Here is a 27838-nt window from a genome sequence, read left to right as displayed (position 1 = left end):
CGGCTATACTATTTAAATATTCGAAAATACTCACAGGGTACAGCCGAACGGCTACACTATCACAGGGTATAGCCGATCGGCTATGCAATTTAAATATTCGAAAATATGCGCAGGGAATAGCCGAACGGCTATTCAAAAATATGGATAGCTGGAATATATTCTCAGAGTATAGCCGAGCGGCTGTACTATTTAAATGTTCGAAATTAGTCACTGTGTATAGCCGGACGGCTATACGGTTTAAATATTGGAATATGTTCAGAGGAGAGGGTGAAATTCCAGCTGGGATTTGGTCCTTGAATCGGATTAGATCACTGGATTTGTCTAATAATTTGTTAGAAGGTGAAATTCCGAAGGCCATTGGAGGACTGAATAACTTGCGAGCTGTTAATTTGGGGAAGAATCGGTTTACTGGGCAAGTTCCAGATGGAATTGGAAGTTGCTTGCTTTTGAGGTCCATTGATCTCAGCGAGAATTCATTCTCTGGGAACCTTCCTCAGACAATGCAGAAACTTAGCCTGTGTAGCTATCTAAATCTGCACCAGAACTCATTTGCCGGAGAGATTCCTGAGTGGATTGGAGAGTTGAAGAGCCTGGAGACTTTGGACCTTTCTGGCAATCGATTTTCGGGCGAAGATCCAAGTTCAATAGGTAATCTTCAGGCTTTAAAGGTGTTGAATTTTTCTGCAAATGGGTTCACTGGGAGCTTACCCAAGTCCATGGCTTATTGCACAAGCCTTGTGGCTTTAGATTTTAGTAAGAATTCGCTGGCGGATGAACTTCCTGCGTGGATATTCAAGGCGGGTTTAGAGGAAGTTTCACTTTCAGAGAAAAAACTAAGTGGAAGCGCAAATAGCCCTGTATCTTCCTCAATTGGAAATGCGCCTCAAAATCTGCAAGTCGTGGATTTATCCCTTAATCAATTTTCTGGTGAAATTGCATCTGACATTGGGGTCTTAAGCAGTTTACTTAGTTTGAACCTCTCCGGTAACTCTCTTGTTGGTCCTATTCCTGTGACTATTGGAGAGTTGAAGGCCCTGGACAATGTGGATTTGAGTGAGAATCGGCTCAGTGGAAGCATCCCTCTGGAAATTGGTGGGGCTTTTTCATTGAAGGAATTGAGATTGGAAAATAACCTTCTCACGGGAAAAATTCCAACTTCAATAGGGAACTGTTCTTCTCTGACCACTTTGTAAGTTCTCTTAGCTCTACAATTCATTTCTTGTCTCGTGTTTTTTTTAATTTTAACGGGTAGTTTGGGATTCACGCACGAATCCAGGTTTCATTTAAACATTTTGGATACTTGTTATTGGGAAATTCTGCATTTGACCTTAACCTAGAACTGAGAACTAATTTGCACATAAAACTTTTCTTTGGCTCATTGTCGAAATGGATTCATGTGTGTTTGCACTTAAGAAGTCTACTTTTACATAGTATCTTTAAATATTATCTTTCATGTTGTAGACATTTTGGTCATACTGGGAAGTGAGAACTTCAAGTACTGCAATTTGATTTCGAAGTACAGAGATATATTTTTCTGTTGTTTGAGATTGTTTCATGTTAATGAATTGCATACTGATTTTCTGGGAAGTAATGAAGACGTGAAATCTCTTGCTGCCACTTTTGTTTGATGATATTGTAATACCACATTAGTCTGGATTTTTGCTATCTCCTTCTTGAGAACTAGCTCAAAGGTTTCGTTGTCACTAATTTTGTTATGGGGTTGTAATCCAAGTCCTACTCCATTTTATCATTCTAACATATTTTGAACTACCTGCGGGCGCCTTTTTCAATACCATCTCCCCTTCCTCTGTCTCTGGCAATCCATCTCTTTGTGGCTCTGCAGTTAATAAGTCTTGCCCAACAGTTCTTCCGAAACCCATTGTCCTCAATCCCACTCCTCTTCTGACTCCACCACACCAGGAACATTATCTTCAAATCTTGGTCATAGAAGAATCATCCTTAGTATTTCTGCACTCATTGCCATTGCTGCAGCTGCTGTCATTGTCATTGGTGTGATTGCCATCACTGTACTTAATCTCCGTGTTCGATCTTCTACAACTCATTCACCAGCAGCCCACTTGCGTTATCGGCTGGGGATGATTTCAGCCATTCCCCAACAACAGATGGCAACTCCGGCAAGCTTGTCATGTTTTCAGGTGAGCCTGACTTCAGCACTGGTGCACATGCTCTACTCAACAAGGACTGTGAGCTTGGTCGTGGAGGGTTTGGAGCAGTCTATAGGACAGTTCTTCGAGATGGGCGGCCTGTTGCAATCAAGAAGCTCACTGTTTCAAGTCTTGTCAAGTCTCAAGAAGAATTTTAAAGGGAAGTTAAGAAATTGGGGAAAGTGAGGCACGATAATCTTATGGAAAACGAAGGCTATTACTGGACTCCATCATTACAGCTCATCATATATGAATATGTCTATGGCGGTAGTTTATATAAGCATTTTCATGATGGAGCAGGTGGAAACTTCATGTCATGGAACGACAGGTTCAATATAATTCTTGGAACTCCAAAAAGTTTGGCTCATTTGCATCAAATGGAACATTATTCACTACAACATAAAATCTAGCAATGTCCTGATCGGCAGCTCAGGCGAACCCAAAGTGGTAGACTTTGGCCTAGCAAGGTTGTTGCCAATGCTTGACCAATATGTTTTTAGCAGCAAAGATCCAGAGTGCCCTTGGCTACATGGCGGCTATACGATTTAAAATTTCCAAAATATTCACAGGGTGTAGCCGCGCGGCTATACTATTTAAATATTTGAAAATTTGCAAAGGGTAGCGCCGTTCGGCTATACTATTCGAAAATACGGACAGGGTATAGCCGGCCGGCTATATAATTTAAATATTGGAAAATATGGACAGGGAATCGTTGATCGGCTATACTATTTAAATATTCAAAAATCAAAAATATGCATAGGGTCTACTATTTAAATAGTGGAATATATTCGCAGAGTATAGCCGGTCGGCTTTACTATTTAAATGTTCGTAAATATTCACTGGGTACAGCCGGTCAGCTATACTATTAAAATATTGGAGTATATTCGAAGCGTATAGCCGTACGGCTATACGATTTAAATACTCGAAAATGTGCACTAGGTATAACCGCACGGCTATAATATTTAAATATTCGAAAATATGCACAGTATATAGCCGCCGGCTATAGGATTTAAATTTTCGAAAACACTGGGTATAGCCGGTCGGCTATACGATTTAAATATTCGAAAATATGCACAGGGTATAGCCGTTCGGCTAGACTATTTAAATATTCGAAAATACGCACATGGTATAGCCGTTCGGCTAAACTATTTAAATATTCGAAAATATGCACAGGGTATAGCCGTTCGGCTAGACTATTTAAATATTCGAAAATACGCACATGGTATAGCCGCACGGCTATAAAATTTTCAAAAAATTCCCAGAGAATGGCACTATATACTATTTAGGGAATTCATCGAACAAAGGAAATTTCCCCTTAGCCAATAAACCAGAGACATAAGCACACATTGCAGATTCATTGTCTACCTCTGATTTCTTCTCCACAAACCCTAAACCCAACTCAGAACTCTTCAAGCCCTTACCATTTTGGCAAGCCTCTTCATCAAAGATGCTGCTTTTCCTCCTTTCACTGCTGGGCAAGCTGCACATCTGCTTCCTCCTCATTTGAGTCGGAGATTTTCATTTCTTTCTGATCCCCTCTCCAATGGGAACCTCCTCTGTGCAGGCACATGAAGCTGCATCAGAGCAGAAAGCAGAGACCCCAAAGTAGTGTCTTGCAGTTCATGAAGAAGATGAGCATAACAGCCATGGTCCAATTCACCTTGCTCAAAAATCAGAGCTGTTTAGTACTCAGCTATGGCAGTTGGGGCATTTCGGTTAAATCTCACTTTGTCCTTCCACCACTCTCTCAAGCTATCAGAGGACCCTGTCACTGGCTTCCCCTTCTCAGGCACAATCCCATACACAAAGCCCTTTCCTTTGCAAACCTCCATGATTTTCACCATGTACTTGAGTATTGAATCTTGGGATCTTGCCATTTTCTTCCGACGAGACGCCTGTTGTTTGCCAAGGTCTTTGGCTTCAAATATTAAACTAAAAAAATAATAAAAAATTAAAATTAAAAAGAAATATAAATATTTAGAGAGTATCGCCGATCGGCTATATTATTTAAATATTCGAAAATATTCACAGGGTATAGCCGTGCGGCTATACTAAATATTGGTATGCTATACTATTTTGGCTATACTATTTAAATATTCAAATATATTCAAAGCGTATAGCCCTATTCGAAAATACACACAGGGTATAGCCGTACGGCTATATAATTGAAATATTCGAAAATATGAGCAGGGAATAGCCGGTCGGCTATATTATTTAAATATAAAAGATATGCTTTAGCATATATTCGCCGAGTATAGCCGACCGGCTATACAATGCTAATATTCACTGGGTATAGCCGGGTGGCGATACTATTTAAATATTTAAATATATTCAGAGAGTATATGGCTATACGATTTAAATACTTCGAAAATATGCACTACGTATAGCCGTCCGGTTATACTATATATATATACATGCCAGCTTGACCCGTCAAAACCACGGTCTTAGAGCCCATGAGTGAGGTCTTGAATACTGGCTCATACTTTCAGATTCGGATTTGGATCCACTCACCCGTTTTGTTCTGTTTTTGTGCCTTGATGAAGCACATGGACTCTCCAATCTGTGGAAATCCAAATGAACCTGGCGGATGTTAAAGTTCTATTTAGCACAATAACTGCAAGGTAATTTTGTGATTTCATAGTAGCCAGCCATAACTTAGAAACTGTGCTACCAGAAGAAATTAACTAGGGGAGGTAGGTAGAAGGAATGGTTGTTACAAGCTTGAATTTTTGAACACGTGGGTAGATGGAGACCATCCAATATTCATTTTCAGCCAAATCGAAAATGAAATAGGATATTCTTTTTTCATATATGCCCCTAGCCTGTAATATAGGACGGGTTCACTCACAACAAGGGAGCTTGTTGAACAAAATTTGATAAAGAATAACAAAGATACCATCTTTGGTGCCTCACAAACCAAGTGACTTTCTTGGTGTGACTGTTTCATATCAAATTTCTTGATTTTTTTTTTTCTGCCCTTAAATTTGGAGACTCATTTTATAAGATTGAGAAAATCTATCATATCACCGGTTGTATACAACGACTATGTGTGAGAATTTTCTCCACAGGACACCCCGAATTGTTTTTTATGGCAATTAGCGAAGTGATGTGTCAATTGAAGACCCAATTTATACAAATGAAACTCTAACTAAAATTTAAGTTGGAGAAAGTGAGATGTGATCACAAGCTTTCCAACCTTCCACTTGCAACACCTACCACCTGGCCAAGACTGGAAGGCATCGTCAGCTTGAACACCACAGCCCAGGATATATAGAGGCCTAAACCTCATCTATATTCCCATTGTTTTCTCAGACAACATTTCTATCTACTTCCTTCATCTTCTCCATAGCTGCCTGCTAATCATACCCTTCAAAACTCACAGCCACACTAAGAGTAAGAGCTCTCTGTCTCTCTGTGAAATCACGTTGTTTTTATTTTTGTTGGGTTTTGTTCTTGAATTTAAGCATGACTAAATTTTTTATCTTTATGCATCACAGTGGGTACTGAAGTGGTATTGGTAGATGAAGTTCCTTTTCCTCCTCAGATCACAACCACCAAGCCATTGTCTCTGCTGGGTCATGGTAAGCCATTTTTGCACTTGCTAAACATACCATTTTTGTGTTTGATTAGCAAAAGAAAATGAAAAATTGCTAATGGGTAATTGGGTTTGGCAGGGATCACTGACATTGAGATACACTTTCTTCAAATCAAGTTCACAGCAATTGGGGTTTACTTAGACCCTGAAGTTGTGTCACATCTTCAACAATGGAAGACAAAGCAAGCAAATGAGCTTGCAGAAGATGATGACTTCTTTGGTGCTCTTATTTCTGGTAAAATTGCAATACCATACATCCCAAAAGTTGCAATCTTCAAGTTACTTTTTTCTAATCCCTTGATCAAATTGTGGATGCATGTAGCTCCTGTTGAGAAATTCCTAAGGGTTGTGGTGATCAAGGAGATCAAAGGGTCTCAATATGGGGTGCAGCTTGAGAGTGCTGTGAGGGATAGATTGGCAGCTGATGACAAGTATGAAGAAGAGGAGGAGGAAGCCTTGGAGAAAATTGTTGAGTTCTTCCAATCAAAGTACTTCAAGAAAGATTCCACCATCACATATCATTTTCCAGCAACTTCTGCCACTGCTGAGGTAAGAATCAAACTAAATAACATTGGTTTTGTTAAGGAAATATTGCTTTCAGCTAATTAGATATATTTTCTACTTATTTGTTTATGTGTATGCAGATTTCTTTTCACACTGAAGGGAAGGAAGAGTCAAAAATCAAGGTGGAGAATGCAAATGTGGTTGAGAACATCAAGAAGTGGTATTTGGGTGGGACTAGAGGGGTGTCTCCTTCAACCATATCATCCTTGGCTAACACACTCTCAGCTGAGTTGACTAAGTGAGAGCATTTTGTTGTATGGTTTTGGGCTCTTTTTATGGGTTGCTGCTGTTTGCAATTGCAAGGGCTCATTTTGAAGTTTGTTAACTAGTGGGAAAACCTGGTGTTTCTTGTGCTCTGTTCTGTTTAATAAAATGAATGATACATATAGACTTCTGTCCATCCAACATCCAAGTTTTTTATGCTTATGGAAAATAATATTCCTACTTTCCCTTTTCTTTCTACATCTTTGCAACCTCAACTGAAATCAAGAAGGCCTTATCTCTTAACCGTTTGATAAAATTGAATAGCCATTGGAACAAATTAGTTAGTTTGATCCAACGTTTAAGATATAGGACTTCATCTAAGGCTTAGGTTAGGTGGCCCTCACTAGAAAATGACTCCAACTAAAATCTAAAATAGCATGTTGTAAAATGGGCTTAGCCTTTTGAGGACCTCAGAGGGCCCTAAGCCAATCTGTGTGTTCTCAAGGCCCAAATCAACTGATTGACATCTCTACTTGGGCCCTACTGTTGCAGGGCCTTGGCCAATTTTTAAACCACCAACCTCAATCAATAACAAGAATTTTATAACGAAGGTCGTATATATTAAGTGATATATGACCCTTAAGTGAGGTGTTATCTTTAAATCGTTAGATCAAATTAGTTAGCTTGATTCAACGGTTAAGAGATAGAACATCACCTAAACGTCTTATATAAGGCCCTCACTATAGAACGACTCCAGTCAATAGACTCAATTGTATATTAGCACAATGACACCTATCAATCATCATGCCACACTCTCATTTTAACCTAGGTACTTCAAATTTTTCTTTGTATTTTTCCCCAAATAAAACTTGCCTAAACTAACAAGGGTATTATAGCTCTAGGTGTGTTAGTTGGATCGATCCAGGTCTTGATGTGTTCTCATCTGGTACTGTGTTGAAGTCTCATGGTACATGTGTGTGTACTCCCCCTCCCTTTCCCCTCCCCTTAATTGATTGTATAAAAATGAAAAACAACTTGTCTAAGCTAGTAGCTACCTTGTGAATTTGCAATTACAACAAATCAAAAAATAAAATCAAAATGAAATATGTTTAAAAAGATGTTGTAGTAGAAGGATCCTTGAAACAAAAGAGGGGTGGAGGGGGTTGGAATTCTTCTTAATATTCATTCTCGCAAAGAAATCATATCATCTGCTATATTCAGTTTATTGTGAACCACAAGGCGCACTAAGTCCTTATAGTCCACAACAATCCAAAAATTCCAAGTTGGATTTGCTCTAGACCATTTCTGTATGCTCAAGTAGCTCATCCATGACGAGCTATATATCTACTGTATTGGTACCTTCATGTACCCTTTTATGATGTAGTAGTCATAGCTAGTGGGTGTTTTAGTGGACGCATATGGTTTAAACGGTTCTATCAAGATTTAAAATTAACTAGCTCTTGTTTTAACGATGCGTCTCGTCTCAATTTTAGCACATATCCTAAATTTGAATCCCCGAACCCATTAATTAAAAGAAAAAAAGATTCTACCAATAGAAGTTGCCACAAAGGATTGAAACATGGAACATGACTACATTAATTACTGCCTGCCCCAAAAGTCATAGTACACAAATATTGTTCCTCAAGCTTCCCTACACGAACTAATGTCTTCTTAGTAATCTTTGGAATCCAGGAAAAATCTTATAGAAAGATATTGATCAATCAGGTTGAAAAGAAGAGGGTGCGTGTGGTTGTGCGAGTGGTCCATCGACAAATGATGCTTAAGAAAATGTCCTCATCACACCCACAAATAAAGATCCTGCTGCAGCTCATTTACTTAAAAACATGAGTTTTGAGGTAGTGCAGGAATCAAATTTCTTACTTGTGGGCCAAAAAAGGTGAAGAAAGGAGGGGAAAAAAGAGTCTGAGATTCCATTCTGTGAGCACAAAATAATGTTTCTTTTTTTTACTTGTGTCCCATATATTACATATCATACCAAAATAAATAATTGCATGTCCATCAAATCAAACAGGGAAAATAGAAAGGTGCATATGGATCATGGATGACAAATTAATTCAGCTTGAGTTCTTGAAAAATGCTATGTTTTCATCAGATTTGCATTTGTCTGCCTTAACTTTTACAAATGGAAGTGAGGAAAAAAGGAAAAAGGAAAATGTTCTATTTTAATCTAATCTAAATTATGGGAAAGGAATTCGAACTCGGGTGCATTTGCTTAATTGCTTTGCATTACCAAGACAACAAGACATTCATATAAAATGAATCGGCTGAAATTTATACTTGGATTGGATCTTCCTTCACATTCAAGTTAAACACACCACTACAATATTAGAGTAGATAATATCATCCAACATATGAGGTGCTCAATTTTGGCTGAAAATTTATATTATTTCCCCAAAAACCTCATATATATGTAGGCATTGCCATAGCACCTCAGATAAGATTACATATTTGATAACCAAAAACTAAAAACTACTTGTAAACCAACAATATTATAAATAAATAAAATCTCTCTCTAAGCTTAAAACATTATCAACTGGCTTCATCAACAGATATTGGCACATCACCTTGACCTCCAGATGATGCATTTCCAGCAGTATGCCTAGCATCAGCAACTTCTACAGAATCTGAAGCTGCAGCTGGCTGTTCAAGCAACGAGTGGCGGCAAGTTGGGCACGAAGAGTGTGACAAAAACCAAGTGTCTATGCACCTGACATGAAATCCATGGTTGCATTTTGGCAAAAGCCTCACTTTCTGGCCATCTTGAAATTCTCCAAGGCAAATTGGGCAGTCTGTGGCAGGAATATTGGCCCCTGAGCCATATGCCACAATGGGAATTTGACGCAATGTGCTCTTTTTCAGCCCTGTGGCTGCTAAGCGCGCAGCAGTCTCATCTGGCGTCTCAAAAGAGAACCTTCTGCTGCATCTTAAAGCACAGCGCACGATTGAGTTTAGCCCCAGAGCAAATATCAGTGCACAGAGCAGGGCTGCTAGAATGATGACCATGTTGGTGTCAAAGTTGGCCTCATTGGTGTATGTCCCACGTGTCCTGCTTCCATTGGCTGCGTCTGGTGTGGTGATGATGATGATGATGATGATGATGATGATGATCCTGATGATCCTGATGGGTCTAGAAGTAGGCGGTGTGGACGGTGATGAAGAGTTACCATTGGTTGCTTCACTAGATTGAGAATCAGCAAAACTAAACAGAACCCACCTTCCTCCTGCTTTGTAATAAGCTAAAGCTTGTATCTTTTTGCTTAACAGATTATGCAAATAAGCTTGGAGTTTCATATCTCCATGGGTTTTTGGCGCCAAATCGAACCACAAAGGAGACTGAGAGAAGGGAATTCATCTTCCCCATGTACAGAGCAAAGCTTTCTCTTATTTTTCGTTCCACTCTAGCTACCTCTGTGTTTCGTGTTGGAATTCTATGCAAGGCTGGTGGTAGCTGAGTTGTGGGGGCTTTCAAAGACTGGTTGAATTCATGGTAGTGATGGAAACTGCATAAAATTAAGTGCGGACTTCTTGTTTCTTACCTTGTGGCTCTTCTTTGATATCTCTCTTGTCAAAACTGAGAGAAATAGAGAGGGGCCTTTGTGTTATGGTAATGTGTGTCAGGATTCCAACTAGATAAAAAAGACTTTCAAAAAAAGCATATCTTGATGGTCTCTCTGATTATGGAAGTGGTGGTGAATAGTAATCATCAAGACTCCAAAAGGTTGAAACTTGAAGTTAATAATCACTTCAATTAAGATTTGTAACCCTCAGAACAACCCTAACTTCTAAAAAGACATGGAATGAAGAAAAAGAGAAGAAAGTATGACTCATATATTCTTACCAAAGAGGCTTAGAGGCTCAAAGGTTTAAATGAAGCCTTTTCTGCTTCTTCCATTCACAGAGAGAGAGAGAGAGAGAGAGAGAGATTGAGATTGAGAATTTGGTAGATGCTGCAGAATGTGAGAGGGTTATGGGCAAGTTTTGTAGTATTTGGATTGTGGGTAAGGAAGGACACTGGGCTACAGATAGGAGGATGGATACCAAATGAGACTAAGATGGGTGTCTTTTCAATTCCAGAGTGTGCATTATTGTTGAGAGAAATGACATAGAGAAGATTAAACTTTAGAGAATCAAGTAGAGGGAAAAAAAAAGGGTATGCTCATTAGCAAAGCAAAGTAAAAATAAGAATCCTATTTACCTCATTACCGGTAAGGAAATACTTTTTCTTTTTGCAAATCACAGTTTGACACATATGCAAAAATAATTTATTAAAAACATAGAAAAACTTATGTACACATATCACACTGCTATAGGCAGGAATGTAGAAGCTCATACTTATCTAGTATTTTCCTAAAATTAAAGTAAAAGCCTAAGAATTTTGATTAAGGTACCTGATCCTAATTGTGATTTAAAAGAAAGTAAAGCTTATTATTCCAAGCACCGAGTCCTTCCACTCCTACACTCATCTTCCTTTATTGTAAAGTCAAATCATTGCTTCTCCAATTCAGCCAATCTTCATCCTTCTTATATCCTAATCTATTCTCCTAATGCTAATGTCGACATTTGCTCCCCCTCTCCTCTCCCCACCATTTCTGACTAATTAATTGATTAATATTTGATACAAGACTATGATTTGCTCCCATCCCATGTTAAACTTTTTGCAAGTTTTCAAGCATCATTCTAACAGGAAGAATTGGAACTTAAATTATAGCCATTGACATATTCACATGCATCTATTCTTCTTGTCACGAAAACCATTAATTTTTTACCAAGTAACTTACTTTGTTTTTACCCATGTAGTAAAAATCACCACAGTAACTGTTAAGAGAGAGAAAAAATCAGCCACAAATCATCATTCTCTAGTCTTTTCTGTCAAGTCCAAATTTGTGGAAACCTTGTTATTTTCCGTATTCAAAATGAATGCGGTTTGCCAATTTGATTCCCTTCTTCCTTCTATTTTGACAGGGACATGTTAAATTATCTTCCTAAGTTACTTGTGACGGCACATTCAATTCATGTGGCTCTTTCTATACCGTGATTGATGAAGAGATGGGCCCACAAATGTCCAGTCAAAACGTCCAATGGACCCTCAAAGTTCTAGAGCAAGACACCTGTCTGTCTGCTTGGATTGACTAGCTCCATACAAGTTGCATCAGATGTACAAGGAACATGTTAATGCCCTCACCAACTTTGCCAACCTTGGTCTCTAATTCATCACCAGCTTCATTAATTAGGTGAACAACATGTGATGTGGAGTGGAGCAGCTTCAACCAACACATCTGCATAAGCTTAGTTCTAATCTGGGCCTCCCATGGTCCCTTTTGTGGCTGATAAAAAGAACCCAAACGGCGTTTTGAACAAGATGTTTGCCTGCAGCCAAGACAACCTAACATGGCCATCGCAGACTATTGACATTTATACTTGATGATGTAGGAAAGGAGGAGGAGCACCCTCAATTGTTACCACGGCTTTGCTTTCCATATTCATATATAGCATATGACACACAAGGATTTGTAACTTCAAATGTACAAAACTTTACAACAATGTGGTCACTATTCATCTCTCCAATATTGCACACTTGTCTCATGCTTTGTCTCCGTCTCTCACATTCAAACTCGGGAAATCTTCCAACGTTGGGAAGAAAAAAGTACCACCGACACCGAGTCCAGTTCGGTGTAACAAACTAGCCTCAGCCCAATCATAGAACACATTGGGCCACATCGTAAATAGAAGATCTTAAACATTAAGCCCAATCCATAATCTCAATTGACTATCCAACCTCGGTCGGTCCACACAGAAACGGCGCCGTGTAACGTGGTTTCTCATTTTTCGCTCCTAAACGTCCATCCAACTTAATCTGGTCCTGGAGGAGTGAGGAACACTCACTGTCAACACAACTAGTTTCGGACACGAGGAGAGAGAAAAAAGAGAGGCAGACAGCAGGGAGCTCCAGAGTCGAATAAAAATGCAAGATCCGGCGAACCCGAAACCGGATCCGAGCTCTAGCTCTCAGGCCTCTCAGAGGCCACGCATGACGACGCCGTTTCCGGACCCAAGTCCCAGCCTTTCGTTCCGGGGCTCCTACCACCGTCGAGCCCAATCCGAAGTCCAATTCCGGATCCCCGACGACCTGGATCTGCTCCAGGACCCGTTCGACGGCCCATCCGGCAGCTTCGAGGAGCTGGGCGGCTCCGAGGACGACCTCTTCTGCACCTACATGGACATCGAGAAGCTCGGATCCAAGCTCGACGATGGACCCTCCGACCCAAAACTCGAGAATCCCGGAGGCTCCACGGAGACAGGTGTCGAGCTTGGTGGAGAGATGAGTGCGAGGCCGAGGCACCGGCATAGCAACTCGGTTGACGCGTCTTTGGACAGCATAGAGGCCAAGAAGGCCATGGCTCCTGATAAGCTCGCCGAGCTCTGGACTGTCGACCCAAAACGAGCTAAGAGGTATTCTTCTATCCGCTTCTATCACATTATGCATCTGTTTGCGTATGTTTGTTCGTTCATTTTGTGTATTGTGACTCAAACTTTTGCATATTGTTCGTTGTGGTTGATTTTTTAGCTGGATATTATCAGCTTAGAAACTGGTATTAAAAAAGAATATATTTTTTTTGGAGGGATTTGTGTTTGCTTATCATATGTCGAATATGAATGTGTGGGTGCTCTGCTCTCTGCCATAGAAGTAACGCTCCAACCCAAAATTTATTTTATTTTCTTTAGGAAAATTAAATTGTCATTCGAAACTGTAATTATGATGCTGAAGAAGCATTATTATCTTTCTTAAGTGACCCATTTAGTTTTCGATAATTTAGCTTAGGAGGCAACAATTAAATGTGCTGTTGTTCCTAGTGGAAAAACAACTGGTAGAAGAGGCATTTTCCAAATTATGAATTCGCATAAAATAATCTATCAGATAAGAATTGCATCTCAGAATGATACACGCAAGATCTTGCCTAAGGCTCTTAAAGATAACTGCTATTCGTTGTTCCCGAATTTGCCAACAAATGACCAACAGCTTTCTCAAACATTTAAGGATGTTTGGTTGGGACATTATCTGAATATGTTTTTTATACAAAAACGACTTCTAACTATAATATTATTGCTATTAATTATTCGTTCAAAGTCCTTTTGTAAGGTCATTAAATGAGGACTTACTCTTCAACCGTTATATTAGATATGAATGGTTGAGATGCCTCTCGCTCATTATATTTCTCAACCATCCATATACGAAACCTGACTTGAGGACCTTAGTAGAGAACAATTCTAACGCTTGACAAGGCTTTAAGCATGCAAGACCTTATTCGTCCTTTGGTTGTAATCCAGCAGCTTAAACTCTGGTGTATGTCGGATTAAAGTTCTTAACTGTTAGATCTTAACTATACGTTTAATTAATGGGGGTGTTTCTAAAGAATGTTTACCAATTGCATATTTTAAAACAGGATTTTGGCAAATCGGCAGTCTGCTGCTCGGTCAAAAGAGAGGAAGGCCCGGTACATCTCAGAACTTGAAAGAAAAGTTCAGACCCTCCAAACAGAAGCTACTACCCTATCTGCACAACTCACTCTGTTCCAGGTTCTTACTCAAATACTCATCTTGCTTGCCTCATCTGATTATAGTCATGTAGTTCATGCAATTATAGTTGAATGGTCATCTGGCATAGGAATGCTACATGAGAGAGAGATGATCTAAAGTGATTATTTTGAGCTTTTACAAAACTTGTAATCAGGACTTGTTTGTCCTTCACCCTTGGTGTTGATTTAAGAGATTGTCATTTATTACAACTCATTGCCTGCATATTGCTTATTTCCATAGGCTGCTATCTGAGAGGTTTTGTATTTTTTTGTGTTATTTTTTCAGAGAGATACAACAGGCTTATCTACTGAGAACTCAGAGCTTAAGCTTCGGGTGCAAGCTATGGAACAACAAGCTCAGTTACGTGATGGTACGTGTCATGCACCCACCTTTTGGAATTATTTCCATGGTTTCAGGCACCTTTCATTGAATTTTTCGTGTTTTACTTGTTATACAAGTGACCAATGACTCATCATCTGGGTACTGGTCTTAGCTGGTTCAGTGCTATATTTGTGGTTAATATCAGTTAAGAATGCATTGAGTCCCTTAGGTATTAAATTTTACAAATGCTACCTTTGGGTCTTTGTACACTTAATGATGTGGTCTCTCGTATTAGTCCAACCAATTCATTGGTTTGCTATTATGTTCTTGGTTCTCTCCTTTGGTTTATGTCTGGTAACTGTACTTTGAAGTGGGCAAGGCTACCTTTCCCCAAAGCTCTATGGCAATTGCTAACCACCAATTCTCTTGTGCTACTCTTCCCTTAATACAGCTCTCAATGATGCACTGAAGAAAGAACTTGAGAGGCTCAAGATTGCAACCGGGGAAGTACTAACACACACTGATTCATACAACATGGGAATGCACCAAATTCCATATTCGCAATCCCCCTTCTTTCCCAGTCAGTCACAAGCGGGGCAGCGTGATTCCCAGAACATTCACATGCCACAGTTTCATCCTTTCCAGCCAAATATGTCAGCTCCCCATCAGCCTATGCTTTCTGCAGCCCAGTCACATGCGTGCTCAGATATGTTGCAGCAGGATTCGATTGGCCGATTTCAGGGGCTTGACATCAGTAACAGAGGTTCTCATCTAGTGAGGCCTGAAGGGCCTTCCATATCTGCTGGTGAAAGCAACAGGAGATTTTGAATGCTGATCTACCCCAGGTCCACCTTATTTATTGGATTGTTCATAGACTGACCTCAACCAAAGGTATGGTTTAAACTCGTTTATTGGACTTTGATTCTTTGAATTGATTGCTCCCAAAATTTTTGGTAGCTGCTTTAGGTCTTAAGCTGTTCATGAATGCTTATTCAGTTCCTAATTGATTCCTTGGGGTTGCTCATGTGAGAATAGAGCATTGTAAGAGATGCAACTTTTCATGCCTGGGACCCCCCTATCCCTTCCTTTGTGTTCTGTTCATTTGTAACCCTTGAAAATGTCATACTGTGGAAATCGGTGTTGTTATGTTCATATTGTGGTTTTGACTTTTATGTAGTGGATTGACTCTCTCTCTCTCTCTCTCTCTCTCACACACAGAAACATTTCATTGTAAATTACGATTGATAAGGCCCCCCCCCCTAAAAAAGAACAAAAAAACAAGAAACAAAAAAAATGGCGTGGCCCTCAAAGCTCAAATCCCATTGCCACATCATATTATAGATGCCGGCTTTTCATCAATGCTCCTACAAATATGCAACAATTTTTTTTACTTCCTATTTTGTTTGTTTTCTTTGTCGTTGCAAGTAAAATTTGTAATGAGCCGGGCCGGACAACAACATAAATAAGATTGATACTCATAATCTTGGAGTTGGATGTAAACAACCACTAAGGTTTAGGCTTTGACATTAACTTGATTCGTATTTTTAATGATAATTTTAGGGGTTGTTTTGTTTGACAACCATTTCAATTGAAAACCGAAAACATGTTTAGTAACGTATTTCATTTTATGTTTTTAAAAAAGTGAAATCTAGTTTTCAAAATCACCCTTGTTTTTTTAAACTATTTGAAAGTGTTATTAATTTTTTGCAGTTATTGTTCTCAATCTTTAAAGCCCTGCAATGGTGAGACTTAAGAGAACAACTCATTTTGGGACAACGGATTTGGCACTCTCAATTTAGCTCATGGCACCCTCGTACACAACATGGAGTGTCAGAAACTAAACTGAGAGTACGAAGCATATGGAGTGTCAGAAACTGAACTGAGAGTACGAAGCGACATTGTGTTGCTAGTCACATTACATAAAACATAAAAGAAGAGCTTATAATACCAAACATGGCTCACATGTGACCAGGTGTGGGATGGCCTACACTCCAAGTTATCCATTTGAATGCACATGGTTGGAGTATGAATTTGCATTATATTGGAAGTTGGCATACATGTGGGACTAGTTGTGGCTGCTATAGGTGACCATGTTATTAACTACCCTAAGAAAGCGACCACTCAAACAAAACGTTCTTGCCAACTGACCCAAAAAATGGGTCATTCCATTCTTTTTAGCTTCATGCAACTGGGACGACACTTTCATGGGTCTAAAGCTAGCAGCAGCAGCAGACAGCCCCAAGTGAAGGCCAATTTCATGGGTCCTCCCCTCACAAACATTTGGATAAAATCCACATGCCTTTTGTGGATCTCAATTCAACCTCCTTCAACCTTGTCCACAAGAGAAGGTTTCATCAACTTTAGGATCACACATTTTGGTCAGGCAAAGAACACATATTAACAATAATAAAATATACATATGAAATATCAAAATCATGCCCCTTTTCATTATTTAGATTGCTCAATTCTTGTAATGCCATGCCAAAACATGCAATAAATGAAACAAAAACTATGTTCACATTCACATTTTGTTTCAATATATTCTTCCCTTTTTATTATTCTTCTAATTATTGTTACTTTTATGTGCTATTATTATGGTTTGTATGCATGCAATCTCCGTCCCGTTTGACCGAGAAAAAAAGAAAAACTAGATTGCAACAGGAATATCACCATTTTAGTATAAAAGCGTTCTTCAAAGTCTTAGTACACAACCCGAAAGAATTTATATTTATCTTTGTTTTCTCTCAATTCACATTGAAGCCACAAACTTTGACTTCACACCGAATTCGGTGCACCAAAATCACTTTGGACCATTGTCATTTGTTTGCTCATGAATTTAAAAAAACACACACAAACACACACAGACATTTGTGAAAAGTGTGCGAGTTCAAAAAATAGTAGAGATTTTGATTCCAGAAATCCACCTCCATAATATTCCTTTACACAAGAGACAAATTTGAATATTTATGTTGAGGTGAAATTCTTATTGAGCATGGGATGGAGGTTGTGTCACGTCCCCTTTTCTTATCAACAAGAAAACTTTGAAAATGAGAGCTATCTCTAAAGTTTACAAATTCACAATTAAATTTATGCATTTGTCTTGTATGTTTTTTTTACAATTTTTTTTTATTTTATCATATCTTAGAACTGAAAGCATCAGCAAATTTATCTGAAAATGATGTATGAAATTAATAGACCGCCGAGCCCGGGTCTTGCATGTGCTCCTAACATGGTAGGTCCTTCATCAAAATAAATCCAATTTTTCAATGACATAGATATATAAAATTATAATTAATTTAAATCTTGATTAGAAAAAGGACAACATAGTATAATTTTTTTATAAGAGAATTGTCTTATTATATACAATTTGTTAAAGTAAATTCTGAATATGCGCGATTATCTTATCTTAAAGGACAATTTTCGTATTAACTGAACTGCTTCAAAGCTTCAATAAAAACAACAAATTAAGACGTATTCAGTCTTAATATTGAAGAGGTAAGCACTCTATAAATCTTGATGATACGATTACATTGTCAACAAGTAACATGCTAATCTTTTTGGTTTATTTTAAATTTGTTAAAATCGTCGTATTGGAGACAACAAGTGTATGGGTGATACTTATATATATACAAACGCTAGTTGGTGTACTATTTGGGTTGACAATTACTCTAATCATTTTTTTATATAATTTACACTTTTCTTCACAATGTTTTTTTATTTTTTACTTTGCTTTGTTTTTATTTTGTTTTTTTTATTAATATTTTTCAACCGACAAATTATTCTAGAAATCTATCTACTCTTTGGCATTTACCTACCATTCGATGACTCATCTCTAAATGATTTATTTGTCGAAAGAAATTAGATTTAGTTGTTTAATTAACTTGACTAATGTCTTGCAAATCAAGCATATTAGCAGATTCTCAATCTCTTTAAATCATCAAACACACGTGGAACTGATAGTTCGAGCTTCTCATAAAGATGCTAATGATTTTCATGTCGGATTCTCTAGTTGATCCTCTGCACAGCAATCTTCTGCTCATTCATTGCATTCTTCAAATGATTCTTTCTTTTTTTTTTTCCTTTGGGTTTTCAGAAAAAAATATTAAGCAAAAGGGTAATGAGATTAATGAATCGTAGTGTGCAAACAGTTTGCTAAAATGGGGTGTTGATAATTTTACAAATTATGCTCATTTTGATCCACTCTACAAGGCCACCAGATTGGACTTTTGTGAACCTAAACACACCCCTGTTTGAAGGGCTAAATTCCGCAATCTCAGGCAAATGAACTGAGATGAAAAAAATGCCAGATTGTACACGTAATGTTTAGATAGACAAGGCATTTGATTTGAGTAAAATAAGATTAATTTAGAGAAGTATAAAGTATTTGCAAGATGGAAGAAAGCGGTTTGAGAAATGCATGTGCAGGTGGGGTCATTGGGTTCAGCAGTTGGTAAGTCTAACTGGAACATTTGCATGTGCACATTGATTCTTGTAATATGACCTGAAAGTATGAATCTGTGTTATGTGGCTTTGGCTCTCTCTCTCTCTCTTTCCCTCCCTCTATTTCTCTCTCTAAAAAGTGAACAATGCTAAACTTGTCTCTTTCTTTCTGGGTATACAGCCCCCACCAAACGCCCCCAACCAATGCCTTCAACTGCCTATATAAGAAAACCCCAATTCCCTAAAGCTAAGCACTCACCACTTTGCAGTCAATAGTCAAGCAAGTCTTTCTCTCCTCCATCTCCCATTCTTTCTTACAACACAAAAAATATACACAACAATGGCTTTTACCTCACACTTAGCCATTGCTCTTCTGTTCTCTGTTCTCAATCTATGTCTTCAAGGCACTTATGGTGACTATGGAGGAGGATGGGAAGGTGGTCATGCCACATTCTATGGTGGGGGTGATGCCTCTGGCACAATGGGTAAGTTACCAAGTTCCAAGTCTCTTTTTTTCTTTTCTCTTTCTGTTTTTCTTCACTTTGGGGTAATTTTTGTGTTAAAGTTAAAAGCTTTAGTGTAATTTGAGCTTTTGGGTAAAAACCCAAAATACACACAAGGGCAGATAGTAGTTCAAGCTGTAAATTTCATTCCAAGTCACTTTCTTTCTTTTCTCTTTCTGGTTTTCTTCATTTTTGGGGTAATTTTTGTGTTAAAGTTAGAAACTTTAGTGTCATTTGAGCTTTTGGGTAAAACCGAAAATGTACAAAAGGGCAGATAGTAGATCAAACTGTAAATTTCTACCATGAATTGATGAGATCATATATGTTGGTGTTGCAGGAGGTGCTTGTGGATATGGAAATTTGTATAGCCAAGGGTATGGAACCAACACTGCAGCTCTCAGCACAGCTCTGTTCAACGATGGCTTGAGCTGTGGGTCTTGTTATGAGATGAAATGTGACAGTGACCCCAAATGGTGCCTCCCCGGCAGCATCATCGTCACCGCCACAAACTTCTGCCCTCCTAACTTAGCTCAGTCTAATGACAATGGTGGCTGGTGCAACCCTCCTCTCCAGCACTTTGATTTGGCTGAGCCTGCCTTCTTACAAATTGCTCAATACCGAGCTGGAATTGTCCCCATCTCCTTCAGAAGGTAAAAAAAAGTAATTTTCGATGTGACGGTCACATATAATAGTTTTATTTGTGTTGTGAGTTAGTCACATCAACATGGTTGTGTTCATGTAGACACTCACGAATAATTTTCAGAGTGACGGTTGCATACAATAATTTTATTTGTGAGCTAGTGACATTTTTAACATGGTTGTGTTGGTATGTGCAGGGTTTCTTGTGTGAAAAAGGGAGGGATAAGATTCACCATCAACGGTCACTCTTACTTCAACTTGGTTTTGATCACAAACGTTGGGGGTGCAGGGGATGTGCACTCTGTTTCAATCAAGGGGTCCAAAACAGGGTGGCAAGCCATGTCAAGGAACTGGGGCCAGAACTGGCAGAGCAACTCTTACCTCAATGGTCAGGCTCTGTCTTTCCAAGTCACCACCAGTGACGGTAGAACTGTGACCAGCAATGCTGTGCCAGCTGACTGGCAGTTTGGTCAAACATTTTCGGGCGGTCAATTCTAGACTCTTTTTATAACAGTAAAAGGTCTGGGAGAAATGGCGCAGGGTGATTTGTATATGTAATATTTGATTGCTTGGGAAAGGGGAGAGAGGAGAAGGAGACAGACAGGGTAGATTAGGAGAGAGGCAAATGTTATTGCTGAGGTGGCTTATTTGGCACCCGCAAGGCCTGCTATATATATATATTATTTATAGTAACGGTGGAGATTGTGAGTTATATAGTTCGCAGAAATCGTCCATTTTGAAGATGCATTTTGTTTGTTTTGAAGCAAAATGCACATTAATATCTTTGAAGGTTAGGTATGCAGATTTATTACTCATACCATACCTAACTAGGTACTGAGCCCAGCTGGGGCAACTTTGTACTTGGCATCTTAATTATATACTTTGTGGATTTCTATGGAAACTCCTTATAAGTTCTCAGCAATTTTTTTTAATTTTTTTTTCAACTACGACAATATTAGATCAATGAGTGTATTAATGGGAGCTTTTCTTTAGAAAAGATGCAACTAATGGCCATTATCATCTGAGATTCTGAGCATATCAATCCACGCTACCTTTAGCCAATAAGTTAAAGAGTTCGGGAGACAAAGATTTGAACACAAGACGGCGCTATATGAATAACTGTTCTTAATTACTTGAGCTACAAGCTATTTGGTGTTGATTTGGTAAAGGGTGAACTTGAGAAATCGGAAAACCTGGCTACCGAATGTAAAGACTAAAGAGAATCTAAAGAGGTAGTCAGTAACCAAACACAAAGGGCCCACAGTTTGAACAATCTGAAATTTGATGTGAATTGGCAACAACCATAAAATGCGAATTGGCAGCACACTATAATTAAATGACAATATTTTCTTACAAAAGGTTCCTGACCTGGGGCCTGCTAGAGCCATAGGCTATAATTTACACCAGTTAATAATTAGAACAATTCCCAGTAGTAATTTTTTACTTTCACTTGAGCCTCTCTTTTCGTAACCTCTCCAGTTCCTTAACCATCTGCCAATGTTCTAATGATAGGCTGGTTTCACCAAAACTCATAGACATCAGACGGCCCATTGTGAGCAATCTGCAAGCAAAGGAAAATTTCAGATGAGATGATAAACAAAACTAGAAGATACAAGAACATTTGGAAAATCTTCCAGTCTCTAACCTGCTAAAATCTTGGGTGCCAAGTTTCCTATCTTCTTGCCTTGCTGCAACCAAGTCATTTTCTATCACCTGTAAGGTATCAACCCATGAGAATTATGCTCGGGTTTAGAGGTTAATTGTTGATGTCAAGCTAACTCTTACCTTCTGCATTTCCGGCTCAATAGAATGTGGCAATGATCTAAGAGTAGCCAAGTACCATCTCCAAGCCTCTAGTGCTTCTGCAGCAACTTCAGAGGAACCAACTGAAGAAGGGTGGAAAGGTAACACTATATCAGCAGGCAAAATGTTTGATTTGCCTTCAGATAAAATAAGCATTTTGACGTCAGCTGCCATGTCCAGTTTATAGAACTTAAAATCATATTCCACCTGAAACACACAAATTAAATGTATCACGTGTTTAGCACAACACTGTGCTATGAACGACATAATAATCTCCTGATGCACAAATTCTATTAAAATTCTCAGGAATGCATTGTTTACTATTAAGGATCAATCCATGCAGAGTTTTCCAATCTTAGTGCACTAAGCAGTAATACATAAATATACACGTACATGCATATGCATAATAAAACAGAATCACCTTTTGCAACTCCATTAAAGTTTTAAGCACTCTTGCATTTTCAACCCCGACAGAGTTGAGAGTTCCAGCTTCTAAATGGGTCTCATCAAAGATCAAGTGTGAACCCTCAGCTAGCTGTAGAGCTCCAGTTATCAGCCTGGAGCAATGTGAAGGGTTAAAACTATAACAAAATAAAGGAAAGTTATACTTGGTTAAGGAATTAGAAATCTGATTACCTGTTTGTCTCATAATCCTTTCTTGGTGCGAGAGAAGCAGTGTTGAGATAATCAACTGTTAGGGATATACATTGTGTGAATGGTAAAAGATTCTTCATAGCAAGGCGAAGCGGAGTGCCAAACACAGGTACACTTTCTTTGCTAAAACAAGTGAGATTCAGTGAAAGCTTCCCGACAGCAACAGTTTCAACTCTAGAATATACCTGTCAAAACCATAATAAATCATATACCTCATAAGTACAGGAGATGAAGAGAGGGAAGGGACAGAGGTAATTTAAGAGATTGAGATAAGAAATGGACTCAGAAGGGATGTAGATGAACAAAAATGTAGAAGTACCATCATGTGGATCCAACACTAAAAAGTTTGATATGAGAAGGCACCATTTACCGTGGACAAGAGATGTAACAGCATGAAATGAGCAGCTACACCATCATTACCAAGAATAGCTGTAAGATGTCTCAAGAGAGCTTCCCTGATCTCTTTAACCAAGTGGGGCTTTGGCTATAAGATCAGATAATAATTGCATTGTCAACACAACCAAGTTAGCATAAATAGTAAATACACACAGGTAGGTATATAAGTCCTTCGTTTGAAGAAACATGACTATAAGGACCACAAAATCACCTCCACTGTAGGGGAACGAGGTAGGAAGTCATGAACTGCCAGTTTCCTGTGAATAAAACAGTGGAGACGTGGTACCTGCACCAAAGGAAAACGTATTTAAGTGAGCTACGTACTTATAGTCCAACACAAGATACTAACAAACAAGCTGTACAGAGAGAAAAAAAAATGCAAGATTTAGTCTTTTGTTCATATATATGGAGACCAACAGTTGCGTAGATGCAAGACACAGCCATTACCTTATTAGGGGGAAAATGAACTAACACATCTTCACTGAAACCATTTGTGAAATCATCACATTCATCCTTGTCCACTTTGAACTCTGGATCGAAAGTGAAGACTCCAACAAACTCAAAAACCTCATTTAGCTTTAAGTCAGACTCTGGACAATCATATATCTGATAACCAAAAGAGTTTCATCAGCTTTCACAAAAAGAGAGAACAAATCTCAGTTCATCATTTTTCTATTGGTACAACTAATTGACCAACGTACCTTAATAAGACAAGGAAGCGAATCCCTGTTGACATCAGGCCCCATAATCATACTAGAGCTGGTGCCCTCAGTAATTGACTCCTGAGACTGAAGATGTCCATCCTCTTTCTGGAAAAGGAGAAGAAATTTAATAAAGACAAATTTATATTCCATCAGAATCATAAAATAATGCTTTTTAATAAAATAAAATAGCAAAATAAACTGAAATTTGTTCTACTTACCAGCTTTTTTGCAGAAGAGCATTCAACTCCTTCATCTGAGACCTGTCATTGAATGCAGTATGTCAGATAGACAAACAAGAAGACATTTTTACAAAGCTAAAGGTTCAGAGAATCAGATGTGCAGTCCCCAAAAAATCATCAAGTCATTGAGGCCCAAAATAATGATGAATGCACCTAGTCTATCAATTAAATTATAACAATCTAATTAACAGGAAACCCCTTCAGAAAGCTTCCTACTTATTTTGCTAAGAAAAAACTTCCTAAATCCATATAACATACTGTTTTAAGCTGCTTCAGAGCTCAGAACAAAGATAACCATAAGGAAAATTACCATTGTAATGCAGTTTGCCTTTTCTACTTAAACATGATTATCCTTTTACTGCAAATCGAGTTAAAGTGAACAGTTAATATGCAGATTATGAGAATGGAATTACATTGCAATCCATGTTATCAGTAGCTTCAACATCCAATCTCTGGCGCTTCTCTCTTTGTTGGGTTGCCGAATTCATACTTCTATACATCACTGCTTCAGAAGGAGATTCAGTCCATGAATTTTGTCCTGGCACCTAAAGACGTAAACAAGATAACAACCCAAGAAGAATCAGATCACGGAACAATCCACAATTTTAATTCCACACATCTAAACTGAATATGGTAGTACGCACTCTGAAATTCAAGGAGTGTCATTTACCCTAACAAAAAGAAAACTTAAGTACAACAAACAACCAATAACCAATACTAAGCATATGGTTATGTGCTAAGAACAGAAGCTGATGTCATATACTAAAAAGAAGGAAGAGTTTGAGTATAGAGAACTCACCGGGATGCAGTAGAGCATACGGCGCTCCCATAATCGCATGTCCGGTGAAGTATCCATAGGGAATTGAGGAACATCCTGTAAACTTGTTGGTTCTCCAAACCGAGCCATCCTTCAAAAGAGCCACAACACATTGTTTTAGTGGCACATAAATTAGCCCATTTTGGGTCACCGGAAAATGATCAGAGGTCATAATATACCTTATAAGCACCAACATAGAACTCATTTCCCAACATGTCCTGTATCATTCCCCGAAACCGAACCAGAGTGTTGGGCTGGACCCATCTTATAGTTGCAGAATTCAGAATTGGCACCTAAATTTTCCCGAACAGTGATAAAACGAGAACACATATCACACAAAAACTATTTGAAGGGAAAGACTTTTTAACAACAGATTTGATAATATCTAGGTCGAGATAAACACAAGAGATTAATGAGAAAAATACACAATTAGGGTTCTCAAGGACAACAAATGAGCCCAAATCAAAGGGAATGACAATTGAAAGTAGGCTTAGGGTCTGGACCTGAGTGAGACCATCGTCCTCGAAGAGAAAGTGACGGAAGAGATCAACGGCGCCCCAGTCCCGGCCGTCGAAGGAGGCGGGGTCCGATCCCGACGCGATGGCTTTCTCGAACGTCGATCGAACGGCCCCGAGAGGGTTCGCCAAGCAGTCGTACGCTAATCCCACCATATCTGATTGCAAGTGATCCTCTATCTCTCTCCCTCTTCCACTCTCAGTCTCTCTTTCTCAGATATGTGCCGTTTGAGAGCGGCTTCCCGCGCTTTTAAGTAAGGTAATTGGATTTTCCCGCTAAGCACTGTTTGTTCCCGCCATTTAGGTTACTGCCTACATCTTCTTACAACTTACAAAGAGAAGACTGTAATGACTTCTGCATCGTTAGATGTGGCAGATGACTTTTGGACCGTTGGATGCGGGAAACTAAACAGCACAAATGAAATTCGAAAAGTCAAAAATGCCCTTACAACGTTTGAGGACATGTTTCGATTAATCAAAAGGGTTAACCGATGAAATAGCGTCTAAACTTATACCTAGGTTTCAATCAGTCTCATATTCTTTTATTGTAAAATAAAAAATTAAGGATATAAACTTTTATTTTTCCGCTAATTTCTCCATTACCGTCTAAATCATCAACATTTCATCTAATTTTCTGTTAAATCATTAAAAACAGACCAAAAAACAAAGTAGGAGAGAGTCAAAATTGGATAACACTTAGATAAACTCAAACTATTGGCTGGTGACAAGAAATCTAATAATGTTGCATTTTTTAGAGACAAATTACATCATAATTACGAAAATAAAAAACAAATCCTAACTGTATAACCACATAAATTACTGAAACCATGCTTTGTTCTTTAATTTTTGTTCACAGGAAACTGATTGGATAAACCGGCCACTTGTTGGGATGAAAGAGACCCCAATGTTGCTCCACTGCTGCACCAGGCTTCATGTTCTCATTAAACATGGAAAACAAGTAAGTCTCAGTGGAGTTCCCCGGCCGCCTTGGAGTTCCACGGGACGATAAGACGTGGCTTATCAGGTTCGAATTGTAGATTTGTGCATTGGCCGGTGTTGTCTCCTTCCCATTCCCATGGGAGGGCCAGCCTGTCTCGGACACCACTACTTGGACTTGGGGCGCCCCTGCTTTCTCCAATGCTGCATGTAATGCATCCACCATGGAGTCAAACAGGTTATCATAAATTAGACGACCGTCTGTCACGACCTTCCCAGAAACGAACAATGCATAAGGCAGTGAAATGTCAATTGTGTCTCCAATGTAGGCAAAATAAGGGTACACATTGGCTAATAAGGGTGCACCAATGCTATTGAGGTATCGAGCAATAGGTGCCATGTACTCCATGGTGTCTTGAGAAAAGGCTCCAGCTGAGGGAGGGTAAGATACACCCAAGACTGATGTTGCAATTGAAGTGCTGACCTTGATGCCTCTATTGCCCAATGCATTTTGCAAGTTTTCCATTGCTGGGAGGACATATTGGGCAGAATCTCCTGGGATGACCTCATTGCCAACGGCTATGTATCGAAATTGGATTTGGTGCGAATAAGGTGTAATGTATGTTGCTACCCAGTTCTGAGCAGCAGAGTAGGAGTTTGCAAGTTGTTGAAGATCCTCATTCCTAACTCCAACTAGGACTTCGATGCCAGTATTGCGAAGGGCTTCGAATGCTTCTAGGTTTGGATCGTAGAGTCTCATTCGTCCGATTTGATTCGATGTGTACATGTCAATTACTTCTCTTGGTGGTGGCAAGTTGTTGGCCACCATTCCATAGCATACTCCAATTGAAGAAGCGCCTGTTAATTAGGGAAATACAAGCATGTCAGCACATTTACTATTTCTGTCTAACTAGTACTTCGTTAAATTTTAAAGAAATAATGGCCAGTGTTCATCAAAACAATAAGAAACAATCAGTTTTATGACCCGAAAAATAAATTTTTTTTTTTTTTAACAGGAAGTGTACCTTTGGTTAGTAGAACAACTTTCAAAATCGAAGTTTCAATATAGAGTCTGGCGATGAAATTTAAGGTATTTTTTTCTAACTTCAAATATAGTCTATATGATTTTCATTCTAAAAAAATAATAAAACAGTCTAGATGGTTTACTAGTTTCAGAATCTAACAATATCTTAATCATATTGACAACGAATACCAAAAAATTAAGTTCACATGTATGATAAAACTTGTAACACACAAGCAAAACGAGGCTAATTATAAGAGAAAACAATTATAAACATTACAAGAGTTTGTAACAATAAACTCACCTGCAAAATTTGGTCCAAGTAGCACCGAAAGCGTGATGGAGAAGATGAGACAGAGCGATTGAAAGTTGCAGGCCATTGCAAAGATTGTTATAAAGCTTAGACAACGTCTGCAACTCGAAGCTTGATTTGATTGATGGTATGAATAATTTGCAAAATACAATTCTAAACTAGGCTATTTTATAGGTTAAACCAAACCCCATTTCTACCAGGAAAATAGACATGACTCCTAATTAACAGAGGAAAATCAAACCCAGGATTGTTGGGAAAAGGGAAACTTAAACAAACAAAAAGGGGAAGGTTTCCTACAATCTTTAAACACAGTTTTGAGGCCTGGGTTTGCTTGCAGATTGCTTTAAATCACACGTTACCAAGTTAACATTATATGCATGGCCTAAGCTGACATTAAATCCAAGAGTGGATGC

The 27838-nt window shown here is 38.7% G+C and overlaps 6 protein-coding genes and 1 pseudogene across 6 annotated transcripts; 4 read left to right on the top strand and 3 right to left on the bottom strand.

The window, feature by feature from the left end:
* Positions 1-251: 251 nt before the first annotated feature.
* Positions 252-2787, top strand: LOC103333073 (uncharacterized). The gene is given in 6 exon segments (XM_089052449.1): positions 252-1302; positions 1733-1891; positions 1894-2075; positions 2078-2545; positions 2547-2669; positions 2671-2787. Coding segments are annotated over 6 exon segments (2100 nt in total).
* Positions 2788-5416: 2629 nt separating this feature from the next.
* Positions 5417-6724, top strand: CHIL (Chalcone-flavanone isomerase family protein). Its single transcript, XM_008235660.2, has 5 exons — positions 5417-5558; positions 5663-5746; positions 5840-5995; positions 6083-6309; positions 6405-6724. Coding segments are annotated over exons 1-5 (630 nt in total). The 5' UTR covers positions 5417-5557; the 3' UTR covers positions 6567-6724.
* Positions 6725-8800: 2076 nt separating this feature from the next.
* Positions 8801-10557, bottom strand: LOC103332892 (RING-H2 finger protein ATL74 pseudogene; annotated as a pseudogene).
* Positions 10558-12405: 1848 nt separating this feature from the next.
* Positions 12406-15621, top strand: LOC103332891 (Basic-leucine zipper (bZIP) transcription factor family protein). The gene is made up of 4 exons (XM_008235658.3): positions 12406-12999; positions 13992-14124; positions 14410-14494; positions 14897-15621. Exons 1-4 carry the CDS (start codon positions 12512-12514, stop codon positions 15271-15273), a joined length of 1083 nt encoding a protein of 360 aa, XP_008233880.1. The 5' UTR covers positions 12406-12511; the 3' UTR covers positions 15274-15621.
* Positions 15622-19146: 3525 nt separating this feature from the next.
* Positions 19147-20924, top strand: EXPA8 (expansin A8). Its single transcript, NM_001293252.1, is given in 3 exon segments — positions 19147-19370; positions 19726-20038; positions 20225-20924. Coding segments are annotated over 3 exon segments (759 nt in total). The 5' UTR covers positions 19147-19225; the 3' UTR covers positions 20526-20924.
* A 409-nt stretch (positions 20925-21333) lies between these two features.
* ETG1 (E2F target protein 1 (ETG1)) lies at positions 21334-25452 on the bottom strand. Its single transcript, XM_008235656.3, is given in 15 exon segments — positions 21334-21588; positions 21673-21740; positions 21813-22037; positions 22252-22387; positions 22467-22669; positions 22855-22968; positions 23092-23166; positions 23328-23486; positions 23582-23689; positions 23803-23844; positions 24237-24368; positions 24623-24697; positions 24699-24731; positions 24820-24933; positions 25144-25452. Coding segments are annotated over 15 exon segments (1767 nt in total). The 5' UTR covers positions 25312-25452; the 3' UTR covers positions 21334-21473.
* A 425-nt stretch (positions 25453-25877) lies between these two features.
* LOC103333072 (glucan endo-1,3-beta-glucosidase-like) lies at positions 25878-27809 on the bottom strand. The gene is made up of 2 exons (XM_008235865.3): positions 27417-27809; positions 25878-26949 (listed from the first exon to the last, which is right to left on the bottom strand). Exons 1-2 carry the CDS (start codon positions 27490-27492, stop codon positions 26006-26008), a joined length of 1020 nt encoding a protein of 339 aa, XP_008234087.1. The 5' UTR covers positions 27493-27809; the 3' UTR covers positions 25878-26005.
* Positions 27810-27838: the final 29 nt, after the last annotated feature.

Source organism: Prunus mume, linkage group LG5 (assembly GCF_029339155.1).
Source record: "Prunus mume cultivar Tortuosa linkage group LG5, ASM2933915v1, whole genome shotgun sequence".
NCBI classification, from domain to species: domain Eukaryota; kingdom Viridiplantae; phylum Streptophyta; class Magnoliopsida; order Rosales; family Rosaceae; genus Prunus; species Prunus mume.
The sequence above is the reverse complement of the archived record's forward strand: the minus strand, read 5'-3'. Positions and strand labels throughout refer to the sequence as shown.

Coding starts and splice junctions, on each gene's coding strand:
- CHIL (XM_008235660.2), top strand. Junction 5,996..6,082: donor CTTTGGTGCTCTTATTTCTG/GTAAAATTGCAA, acceptor GGATGCATGTAG/CTCCTGTTGAGAAATTCCTA. Junction 6,310..6,404: donor CAACTTCTGCCACTGCTGAG/GTAAGAATCAAA, acceptor ATGTGTATGCAG/ATTTCTTTTCACACTGAAGG.
- LOC103332891 (XM_008235658.3), top strand. CDS start 12,512: ATGCAAGATCCGGCGAACCCGAAACCGGATCCGAGCTCTAGCTCTCAG. Junction 13,000..13,991: donor GACCCAAAACGAGCTAAGAG/GTATTCTTCTAT, acceptor ATTTTAAAACAG/GATTTTGGCAAATCGGCAGT. Junction 14,495..14,896: donor ACAAGCTCAGTTACGTGATG/GTACGTGTCATG, acceptor CCCTTAATACAG/CTCTCAATGATGCACTGAAG.
- LOC103333072 (XM_008235865.3), bottom strand. CDS start 27,492: ATGGCCTGCAACTTTCAATCGCTCTGTCTCATCTTCTCCATCACGCTT. Junction 26,950..27,416: donor ACTTGGACCAAATTTTGCAG/GTGAGTTTATTG, acceptor CCTAATTAACAG/GCGCTTCTTCAATTGGAGTA.